Source organism: Bombina bombina, chromosome 3 (assembly GCF_027579735.1).
Source record: "Bombina bombina isolate aBomBom1 chromosome 3, aBomBom1.pri, whole genome shotgun sequence".
Lineage (NCBI taxonomy): Eukaryota > Metazoa > Chordata > Amphibia > Anura > Bombinatoridae > Bombina > Bombina bombina.
In genome coordinates this window covers 463392086-463404688 of record NC_069501.1, presented here as the reverse complement: position 1 = coordinate 463404688, position 12603 = coordinate 463392086, and the positions used below count along the sequence as shown (strand labels likewise).

The 12603-nt window shown below is 36.7% G+C and overlaps 1 protein-coding gene across 1 annotated transcript in view; it reads right to left on the bottom strand.

The window, feature by feature from the left end:
* REN (renin) overlaps positions 1 to 6551 on the bottom strand; it is a 78496-nt gene extending 71945 nt beyond the window's left edge. The window contains exon 1 of the mRNA XM_053704694.1: positions 6307 to 6551. Within this exon, the coding sequence (XP_053560669.1) occupies positions 6307 to 6362 (56 nt within the window). The 5' untranslated portion in view covers positions 6363 to 6551. The remainder of the gene's footprint in view (positions 1 to 6306) is intronic.
* Between the last annotated feature and the right edge of the window lie 6052 nt (positions 6552 to 12603).

The window sequence follows — 12603 nt, the reverse complement described above, 5'->3', positions numbered from 1 at the left end:
CCTAATCTGCCGACCGCCACCTACGTTATACTTATGTACCCCTAATCTTTTGCCCCTAACACCGCCGACCCCTATATTATATTTATTAACCCCTAACCTGCCCCCCACAACGTCGCCGCCAGCTACCTACAATAATTAACCCCTAATCTGCCGACCGCAAAGAGCCGCCACCTACATTATAGCTATGTACCCCTAATCTGCTGCCCCTAACACCGCCGACCCCTATATTATATTTATTAACCCCTAATCTGCCCCCCTCAACGTCGCCTCCACCTGCCTACACTTATTGACCCCTAATCTGCCGAGCGGACCGCACCGCTACTATAATAAAGTTATTAACCCCTAATCCGCCTCACTAACCCTATAATAAATAGTATTAATCCCTAATCTGCCCTCCCTAACATCGCCAACACCTAACTTCAATTATTAACCCCTAATCTGCCGACCGGAGCTCACTGCTATTCTAATAAATGTATTAACCCCTAAAGCTAAGTCTAACCCTAACACTAACACCCCCCCCCCTAAATTAAATATAATTTTAATCTAACAAAATAAATTAACTCTTATTAAATAAATTATTCCTATTTAAAGCTAAATACTTACCTGTAAAATAAATCCTAATATAGCTACAATATAAATTATAATTACATTGTAGCTATTTTAGGATTAATATTTATTTTACAGGCAACTTTGTAATTATTTTAACCATGTACAATAGCTATTAAATAGTTAAGAACTATTTAATAGTTACCTAGTTAAAATAATTACAAAATTACCTGTAAAATAAATCCTAACCTAAGTTAGAATTAAACCTAACACTACACTATCAATAAATTAATTAAATAAAATACCTATAATTACCTACAATTAAACCTAACACTACACTATCAATACATTAATTAAATACAATATCTACAAATAACTACAATGAAATAAACTAACTAAAGTACAAAAAATAAAAAAATATTTACAAACATAAGAAAAATATTACAACAATTTTAAACTAATTACACCTACTCTAAGCCCCCTAATAAAATAACAAAGACCCCCAAAATAAAAAATGCCCTACCCTATTCAAAATTACTAAAGTTCAAAGCTCTTTTACCTTACTAGCCCTGAACAGGGCCCTTTGCGGGGCATGCCCCAAGAAGTTCAGCTCTTTTGCCTGTAAAAAAAATCATACAATACCCCCCCCCAACATTACAACCCACCACCCACATACCCCTAATCTAACCCAAACCCCCCTTAAATAAACCTAACACTAAGCCCCTGAAGATCATCCTACCTTGTCTTCACCTCACCAGGTATCACCGATCCATCCTGGCTCCAAAATCTTCATCCAACCCAAGCGGGGGCTGGCGATCCATCATCCGGTGGCTGAAGAGGTCCAGAAGAGGCTCCAAAGTCTTCATCCTATCCGGGAAGAAGAGGCGATCCGGACCGGCAACCATCTTGATCCAAGCGGCATCTTCTATCTTCATCCGATGGCGACCGGCTCCATCCTGAAGACCTCCACCACGGACCCATCTTCTTCCGGCGACGTCCAACTGAAGAATGACGGTTCCTTTAAGGGACGTCATCCAAGATGGCGTCCCTCGAATTCCGATTGGCTGATAGGATTCTATCAGCCAATCGGAATTAAGGTAGGAATATTCTGATTGGAATCAGCCAATCAGAATCAAGATCAATCCGATTGGCTGATCAGCCAATCAGATTGAGCTCGCATTCTATTGGCTGATCGGAACAGCCAATAGAATGCGAGCTCAATCTGATTGGCTGATTGGATCAGCCAATCGGATTGAACTTGATTCTGATTGGCTAAATAAGAGTTAATTAAATAAGAGTTAATTAATTTCGTTAGATTAAAATTATATTTAATTTAGGGGGGTGTTAGTGTTAGGGTTAGACTTAGCTTTAGGGGTTAAACATTTATTAGAATAGCGGTGAGCTCCAGTCGGCAGATTAGGGGTTAATAATTGAAGTTAGGTGTCGGCGTTGTTAGGGAGGGCAGATTAGGGGTTAATACTATTTATTATAGGGTTAGTGAGGCGGATTAGGGGTTAATAACTTTATTATAGTAGCGCTCAGGTCCGCTCGGCAGATTAGGGGTTATTAAGTGTAGGCAGGTGGAGGCGACGTTGTGGGGGGCAAAAAGGAGAAACTCCTCTTTCAAATTAAGTTCTTGATATTTCATAAATATTAAGGGGTTGATGTGAAAATAGCATTTTCCTAGCATGCTAAAGGGAAGGTCTGATATGGAACCTCTATTTTATGCAATAATAAACACATTTATAATGAGAGCCCTAATTTAATTAATGAGAGACACTTTTCAAGTAAGGAGTAAAATTACCAAAGAGTGCACACAAATACTGTGTTTCTTTATCCACAAAAAGTAAAGCAGCTGGAGACCTTTCATTAGAGAGATTAAAATCTCTTTTTTATGTACTGTTCAGTTAGACATCATATCAAGGGTTTCTGGAAGGGGGGAGAGGGGTCAAATGCCCACCCCCAAACTTTGCTCCTTATCTCTAAGCATAAGCATGCACTTGGGACCCTTTTTGATGCCAACGATTAACCATTTTTAAAATGACATATAGCTCATGTCCACAAGTAACTATTTCTACTGTACACTGATACTACTATATTTCTGTGGACCCCATGTTTTTTCATATTCAATGTAAAAATTAAAATGACAGAGTATTAGTGTCTCACGGCAGGAGAACGAGGCTCCCACTGGAGCCTACGGAAACGCATTCTTGTGAGCCCAAAGCTTCTAGGCAATGCGAACGCGAAGTTGCATTTAACTTGTAATACCAGCGCACATTTGCGTGCGTTGGTATTACTGAGTGAGCACAAATATTGTGTTTGCGAAAGTGCAATTTTGCGCTCCACTCATAATCTAGGCCATTATTTATTTAGATACTTTCTATTCAAGGTGCTTTAGCGGACAGACTCAAAGATTTTTTCAATTAGTGACAGATGATAAATAGTTTTTATGACTAACCTCCAAGGGACAATAGACTCAACTTTACCTCTGAAAATATTGTTTTTTAATTGCACCTCAGAGACTGTGTAATGCATCCTGCACAGTTCATAATAATTACCCTGCAACATGCTACACACACAGTGATTTCTTGATCCAAGTAGAAGCTCATTTATATCTGCCTAAACTGGCCATAGCAAGGGAGATTTGCTCATGAGTGCAAAACAATGCAACTTTTGAAATGAACATGTGACATTATTTATAAACTTTCTATAATGCATATGAAAGAGCAACAGTTAAACATATTACAAATATTTATTGTGCGAAAAAGGGTTAAGTAAAAGCTTTTAAAATTTAAGGTAAAACTAAAAGTGGTTTTCTGCAGCACAGGAACATAAATAAAACAGAACAAAACAAGGCAATGTAGAACATTTAAAAACATTCTGTTTTAGATTGAATAGAAAAAATAAATAGCATGTCCCTTTTATTATATTTATTTGTACTTTTAGATAGATAGATAGATAGATAGATAGATAATAGTATATATAGATAGACATATAGATAGATATAAAGGTAGACAGATATATAGATAGATAGATAAATAAATGATAGATAGATATAAATATAGATAGATAATAGGATAGATAGATAGAAAGGTAGACAGATATATAGATGATAGATAGAAGATAGATAGATAGATCATAGGATAGATAGATAGATAAATAAATGATAGATAGATATAAATATAGATGGATGGATGGATAGATAGATAAATAGATAGATGATAGATCATAGGATACATAAATAGATAGATTTAAATATAGATAGATAATAGATAGATAGATCATAGGATAGATAGATAATAGTATATATAGATAGATAGATGATAGATAGATAGATAGATAGATCATAGGATAGATAGATAGATAATAGTATATATATATAGATAGATAGATAGAAAGGTAGACAGATATATAGATAATATATAGATATATAGATAGATAAAAGATAGATAGATCATAGGATAGATAAATAAATGATAGATAGATATAAAGATAGATAGATAGATAGATAGATAGATAGATAGGTTGACAGATATATAGATAATAGATAGATAGATAGATAGATAATAGATAGATGATAGATAGATAGGTAGATAGATAGATAGATCATAGGATAGATAAATACATGATAGATATAAATATAGATAGATAATAGTATAGATAGATAGATAGATAGATAGATAGATAGATAGATAGATGATAGATAGATAGATAGATAGATAGATAAAAGATAGATAGATAGATCATAGGATAGATGGATAGATAAATGATAGATATAAATATAGATAGATGGATGGATGGATAGACAGGTCAGGGAATGGTTGATTAAAAGCTTTTTAAATTCAAAGCAAAAATATCAGGAAGTGCATGGCTGACATGGAAAACTCCTGAAAAAAATGTTTATTCAGCCCAAAAACATCCATGTTTCAAAAAAGCAAAAAAAAAAAAGCATTAGTAATACATGTTCAAATAAACTCTTTTAGATACAACATCATTTCCTTTAATTATGGCCATTTAGAAATAGAAATGAGTTTATCTACTGCACTAAGCAATCAGTGTTTACTATGTAGCTAGTCCAGGCAATGTGCTACATTTTGAAGGAAACCTTTGCAGAATTTGCTAATTTTTGTATGGGATAAGCACAATTTTTACACAGAAACAAGATGTTTTACAACTAAATGCAAGTCAAAATAAATTATAACTTTATACTGCCAAGGGTTATTATATTACTACCTATTAGTAAACTTGTTATAGTACACCTAGTGTTCTACGTGTTTTATAAACTAGTGTTCTATGTGTTTTATAAACTAGTGTTCTACGTGTTTTATAAACTAGTGTTCTACGTGTTTTATAAACTAGTGTTCTATGTGTTTTATAAACTAGTGTTCTATGTGTTTTATAAACTAGTGTTCTATGTGTTTTATAAACTAGTGTTCTACGTGTTTTATAAACTAGTGTTCTACGTGTTTTATAAACTAGTGTTCTACGTGTTTTATAAACTAGTATTCTATGTGTTTTATAAACTAGTGTTCTATGTGTTTTATAAACTAGTGTTCTACGTGTTTTATAAACTAGTATTCTATGTGTTTTATAAACTAGTGTTCTATGTGTTTTATAAACTAGTGTTCTATGTGTTTTATAAACTAGTGTTCTACGTGTTTTATAAACTAGTGTTCTACGTGTTTTATAAACTAGTATTCTATGTGTTTTATAAACTAGTGTTCTATGTGTTTTATAAACTAGTGTTCTATGTGTTTTATAAACTAGTGTTCTACGTGTTTTATAAACTAGTGTTCTACGTGTTTTATAAACTAGTGTTCTACGTGTTTTATAAACTAGTATTCTATGTGTTTTATAAACTAGTGTTCTATGTGTTTTATAAACTAGTGTTCTATGTGTTTTATAAACTAGTGTTCTATGTGTTTTATAAACTAGTGTTCTACGTGTTTTATAAACTAGTATTCTATGTGTTTTATAAACTAGTGTTCTATGTGTTTTATAAACTAGTGTTCTACGTGTTTTATAAACTAGTGTTCTATGTGTTTTATAAACTAGTGTTCTATGTGTTTTATAAACTAGTGTTCTACGTGTTTTATAAACTAGTATTCTATGTGTTTTATAAACTAGTGTTCTATGTGTTTTATAAACTAGTGTTCTACGTGTTTTATAAACTAGTATTCTATGTGTTTTATAAACTAGTGTTCTATGTGTTTTATAAACTAGTGTTCTACGTGTTTTATAAACTAGTGTTCTACGTGTTTTATAAACTAGTGTTCTATGTGTTTTATAAACTAGTGTTCTATGTGTTTTATAAACTAGTGTTGTATGTGTTTTATAAACTAGTGTTCTATGTGTTTTATAAACTAGTGTTCTATGTGTTTTATAAACTAGTGTTGTATGTGTTTTATAAACTAGTGTTCTATGTGTTTTATAAACTACTGTTGTATGTGTTTTATAAACTAGTGTTGTATGTGTTTAATAAACTAGTGTTCTACGTGTTTTATAAACTAGTGTTCTATGTGTTTTATAAACTAGGGTTCTACATGTTTTATAAACTAGTGTTCTATGTCTATTTACCAGGTATTTCTATGTATGTCTTTCCTTATTACATGTAAAAACAAAGAAAAAATGATTTTTTTTGCTCCAAAATCCCAACCTTTTCAAATGAAAATTGTTATAAATTAGTGTGCATACAAATTATAATCTAATGTTGTAAGCTCAGCATAAAAAGCAGTGGTACTGGCTACAGTGTAGTCTTACCTCCTTAGGCCGTCACAGGTCAGGGTAACTGCCAATAGAAGGAGAAGCTGTCTCATTGTGTGTCTCGGAGGAGCAGCTGCAATGTCTGTTTCCTTATTTATGTCTCAAATCCGTTTTTTCTTTTTCCTTCTTTTCTCTCTAGTACACTTCTCCTTTTTATTCTGTTAAAGTCTTTGAGCTTTTTTTTCTCCTTTGTATTATTATTTTTGAACAAAACTTCTGTATCTTTAATTTTATAAACTGGGCTTAACTATTTTGCTGTTTGTTCCCTGCTCTTCCCTCTGGATTTCTCTCTGATGCTCTTTTATATCTTCACTCTACACTGCTGGCTTGAACCCAAGAGTCTGCGACTGGTGGATACAGGCTGAGACCCCTTTAACAGCAACACATAAATTGCAGAGAAAAGTTTGACCTTTCTTCCTGATAAACAAAAAAAAAAAAGATTAACTATCATAAACTATACGTCAAAACATTACACCCGTGGGAAGGAACACTAAACAAATAATTAAATATGGTTAAATGGGATATCTAGGAAACCCCAAGAAGTGTCCATTTCCTAGCTATATATTTATTATTGCTGACTGACAGAACCTTAGGCAATATATAAACAACGGAGCATGATAGGTACCAGGGATAGATATAATATCATAAGGCTATAACTACTATTCATCAGTGGGTTACAAATGGTTACTGGTTGCATACAATTCAGTTTATTGCTTTGCTATGTTAAAGGATTCCAAAACTTTACTTTTTTAAGCACAACATGACCATCAATTTCAAATCACAAACGTTTATATTTCATAACTTACCTACTTTTACAGTCCAACGATCTTTCTGAACACTATAGAATTAAATGTTATCTTTCGAAGTTGACGTCATTAAAGCCAACCCTCTAATATGGGCCGTGCACTATTAAACTCCATTGCCAATTGTATTCCGATTTTGTGCATATCATTAAGTGACGTTGTCGTCACTAGGCGCATGCCCATTGCCATTCGTTGACTCGCACAAGCGCATATCCGATTCCTGATACCATACTTACCCGTACGATGGTATAAGCGGGGCTGCTGGTTTGCTGGGAGTGACGTTAAGTATGACGTGGACGGAATATCGCACATGTGAATAGAGTCAAAACGCATCCATTTTCATAACTTGGGTTACCCTTCCGGATTGGATGATGGAAAATAATCACCGTTGGTGGGTTTGGAAATCCTTTGTAAGGCTCGTGGGATACTCCTCTATCAGACCGAACTTGGCCAGTAGTCTTGTTATCCCAGCGTCGAGCCAGAAAGATAGGGAATAACCCAAAGCAGAGAGTATCAGGCAAATGAGGAGAGTGGCACTCACCACAGGCTAGACAGCACAAGGCAAATAAGGCAGACAGGATACGGCAACAGAAAATCAGGCCAGCAATTCAGGGGGTAACCAGGTAGCGTAGTGAGACAGGCAGGGTTCAGCAACAAGAAGACAGTCCAGCAATGTAGGGGTTAACCAGGTAGCGTAATGAGACAGGCAGGGATCAGCAACAAGAAGTCAATCCAGCAAGTTAGGGGTTAACCAAGTAGCGTAGTGAGACAGGCAGGATTCAGTAACAAGGATCAGTCCAGCAGATTAGGGATTAACCAGGTAGAGTAGAAAGACAGGCAAGGTTTCAGCAACAAAGTATCATGTCCAGCAGTTTAGGGGTTAACCAAGTAGCGTAGTAAGACAGGCAAGGTTTCAGCAGCAAAGTATCAGTTCAGCAGTTTAGGGGTTAACCAAGTAGCGTAGTAAGACAGGCAAGGTTTCAGCAACAAAGTATCAGACCAGCAGTTTAGGGGTTAACCAAGTAGCGTAGTAAGACAGGCAAGGATTCAGCAACTAAGTATCAGTCCAGCAGACAATCTGTCACTCCCAGGAGCACACAAGTAGCACCTATACTTGGGCAGTGACAGATCGTCTGCTGTCCGCTAAAGTACCTTGTGATTGGCGCCAAGAGACTGGCCGGCATCAGGAGTGTGCGGCGATGACGTCAGCGCCGCACGCATCCTGAGCCGACACAGCCCTAGGCAACGAGCATGGGGAAGACGCTGCGCCACTAGCAACGGCGCGGCGTGACATCTTTCTATTTTTGCAATCGGATTGCTAAGAAATGGTAAAAACGCAATGTAAATTACAAAAATATTGAAAATATTTCGATATTGCAATTGGAGATTACTTTTATTATGCGTTTAGTGTTCCTTTAAATAGGAAAGCTTTATGGACAATAAACTATTGTACCTGCTGTGCCATGCTGTCTAAATATTAAGACTTAAAAACAGAGCATCAAGCAAAAATGGTAGCAATATTTTACTTTAAAAGGACATGAAACCGGGGGAGCAGGTCTGTACACCAACCAATATGGCTGCTTTTTATTGATGGCTGAGACCTGGTGCTGATAAATCCGCTGTTTATCACCTCTTTGATTTGCAATATGTGTCCTATTTGACAGCAGTTTTGAAGAGTCATTCCTGCGGAACAGATTTTTATATTTCTCATCTAGAATCTCAGCCACGCAGACCGGATTAGATGTGGTACACAGCGGAGGCCTACTAAACGGCCTGGCCCTCATCTACCCTCCCTAATTCCTGACAAATCAGGTCCAGCAGCTCTGTGAGCTGTCCCTAATTCCTAAAATTACAGTCAAGGGAGTTACACTGAACTTTATATTCATTAAGATGCTGACTTGCAACAAAGTGCTATTCCCTACGCTGAACCTGGCTTAGTAATATAGAGATACTATCTCAGGTGCCATCAGGATGGAGTCCGCAGCAAAGACATGGGAAGAAGATATCTGCAATATGCTGGAGGAGCACTTTGCAAAGCTGATCCAACTAGTGAGGGATTGCTTTTCTGGAACGACAGAACGACAAGAGCAGAATGTAAACTGCTCCAACCCTGACAGCACACTGGAGGAGGCATTGGGCCATTGTAGTGTAGAAGCGGCCGTCGCTGCAGAGACGGCCGCAGCCTCTATGCACAGCACCATGAGCAATGTCAAAGGGATAAACCTGCAAAACTCAGTGAATGGGAGTCCTGCGCATACAACGAGCCATGATGGAATCCCAGAAACTGACAAGATCACCCAGGTGATCCATGATGGTCTAGTAGAGATAACAACACACACTCCAGATCTTCTTACCCGGATTAACCTTGTCGAAGGACAGATAGAACCTCATAGAAGACTACATGATGGAAAGAGCCGCTCTTCTGGATTAAAAATACCCTACTCATTAGAGTTAATGATCGGCTCCTGGCCTCTGTGGGAGATCTTCAACCTCAAGATATATTTCAGACCAGGGACATCTCTACGAAGAAGAGGGATCGGATGAACCACAAAGTAGGGACATTTCGCTGTCTGCGATCCCCGGACAAGATCTAATATTAAAGCAGACCGGACTGTAGAAATCCATGATTACTAACTTGGCAACGACGGTCTAGCGACATGAACCTTCAGTAGAATTTGTATGAGTAAATATGATATATGTATGGTTATTATAATACACTCTTTACCTGGTTTCTATTATGCAGTTGTTGACGATGGTCACTGTTTATATATAGGTCTTGTGTAGGTTAGATGTTTATATTTATAGCTACGCATAGACAGGCAAGTTTTGTTAAATTTAGGAACATGGAGGCTAACAGACTGGGATTGATGCTTTAACTACTCTTTTGCAGGCAGTCATTTTTATGTTCACTTTAGTACGGTATGTCATTTGCATAGCGCTCATATCAGGGTCATCATATATTCAAAAGTTGCTGATATATAGAGGGAAAATGCCAGATTGTTATATTGAAATGTCTCCTAATTAGCATGTAAATTAGGGATATAACTCCCTAAGAACTATATGCAGTTTGCCCTGATGAGCGATTTTTGTAAATTGACTGTCTGTTTTATGTTTCAACCTGTTTCTTTCACACAATGCTACTGTTCTATTTAGTGGCTTGTGCTATGTTTGTTATATTGCTCAATAGACTGTAACTTCGTTAGCAGATTTCCCTCTAGGGATACGTATATAGCAGATTTCCCTCTAGGGATATGTATATATGTTAATTCCCATAAGCTGTTAAGGTATCCAGGCCCTTTAATTAATGGAATCTTCTATGTTAGGTTCGAACAGGTCTCACTAGGACTGAAATATAAATATGTATTGCTTAAACATTATTGCATCTCCTATGATCTATTGCAGTCTGTGTATCCCTAGTTCAGGATGCTATACTTCCAAGGCACTAAATTGCATCTGCAAATCAGTCTATAATTTCTCCTTGTTAAATTCCAATATAGCTACAATATAATCTATAATTTCTCCTTGTTAAATTCCAATATAGCTACAATATATCTTATCCTAAATTACAGAAATTTCTTCTTCTTAAATTGGGTTCCTGTCAACTATAATAAATTTGTGATCAGGATTTACCAGTTAGTGGTTTCCATCTTGTTTATTGGCAACCGAGATCAGTTGCATGTGTTTTTACAAAAAAAATTATTGTGATTTACAGTATACATAACCTTGTGTTGTCAGCTTCTTACAGTAATAGATATTAGGCATAGACAAACCACTTTCTCTACAGTGAGATTTAGAACTTTTTCTGATATTTGAAACCTTATCACTTAGCTATTTTCACAGCTATGCTTTAGAAAAGGGTGCTATTCAAATGAGGGGCACTGCCTCATATCTTGGCTTGGGGCCCAGTGACTTTTAATTATACCTCTTATCCTAAGTTACAGAAATGTCTTCTTCTTAAATGGGATTCCTGTCACCTATAATAAATTTGTGAACAGGATTTACCAGTTAGTGGTTTCCATCTTGTTTTTTGGCAACCGAGATCAGTTGCATGTGTTTTTACAAAACAATTGATTGTGATTTACAGTATAGATAACCTTGTGTTGTCAGCTTCTTACAGTAATAGATATTAGGCATAGACAAACCACTTTCTCTAGAGTGAGATTTAGAACTTTTTCTGATATTTGAAACCGTATCACTTAGCTATTTCACAGTTTACAGCATGATAACTGGTAAAATCGTATTTGCTCAATGACCCATCTCTCTTCATAAAGTAACAGAGCACGGTCCGTGCTCCGTTACCATAGCAGATGCCTGATCATTGCAGACAATGACTCTGTGTGTGTCACAGTCTGTAATGATCATCTGCTGGTGCCGGCTGGAGGTGTGGCAAGGAAGGTGTGAGGTGGGTGGGCAGCCCAATGGCAGAGGGAGAGGGAGGGTGCAGATGAACCCTACCTAAAAATAAATGTTTTGAAGGGAGAGGGAGGGATGGGGCACCGCACTAGAGAATGGGCATACATTGTGGGTTGCAGGTGCTCTACATAATGATCATGGTAAGGGGGGAGGTGGGGGACCACTACACTACAGTAAAAAAAACATTTTTTTTAAATAATTAAAAACAAATACACACAAATTAGGTACTGGCAGCTGTCTGACGGCTGCTGCTAGTGGGAGATGGAACTGTTCGAGAGCTGTTTGGGAGGGATCAGGAAGGTGGAAGGGTTGAGGGAGAACCACTACACTGCAGAAAAATAGTAATAAATAAATAAAAAAACTACATACTGGAAGACTATCTGCCAGTACCTAAGATAGTAGAGATGTGTGTGGATGAGGGCATAAGACAGTTGTTTGGGAGGGTATGATGGAGGTGGGAAGTATCAGGTAGGAAGGTAACACCTACATTAATATAGTATTTCCCATAGCAGCTGATTATTTCATTAGCGGACCTACTCAACAAAGGACCCTGGTGCAAAACAAATGTTTGGACCCTCCAAAGGTAACTCAGTAGTAAGCAATAGTAATAATATACATGCCACGCTATATAATGTTTTTGAGGATAGATAGATGAACCTGAACTAAAAAAAGACTACTTATTAGGATTGTAAACATTCTGCACATTTCTATATATAGACTGGCTGCTATGGGCCCCCCCAAGCACTTGGGCCCTGGTACCACCGCCCCTGGATTGAGGAAGGGGAGTGTGTCCCCGAAACGTCACGCTAAATAAAGTTTTTTTGATGAAAAGACCAGTGAGTGCCTTCCTCCATCGTGCATATGTACCTGCTGGCACCCTGGCATTAGGATTTTGAAAGTGAGAGTGCTCTCTATCTGCATATATATATATATATATATATATATATACATATATACATATATATATATAGTTTTGAGAGGTAAATAAAGAAGAAGAAAAAAGAAAAAAAATGCTCTATTTCAGTTTTCACAAATATCAGGGAATTTGTAGCATTTTTTTTTTAAAGTTTTTTCTCTG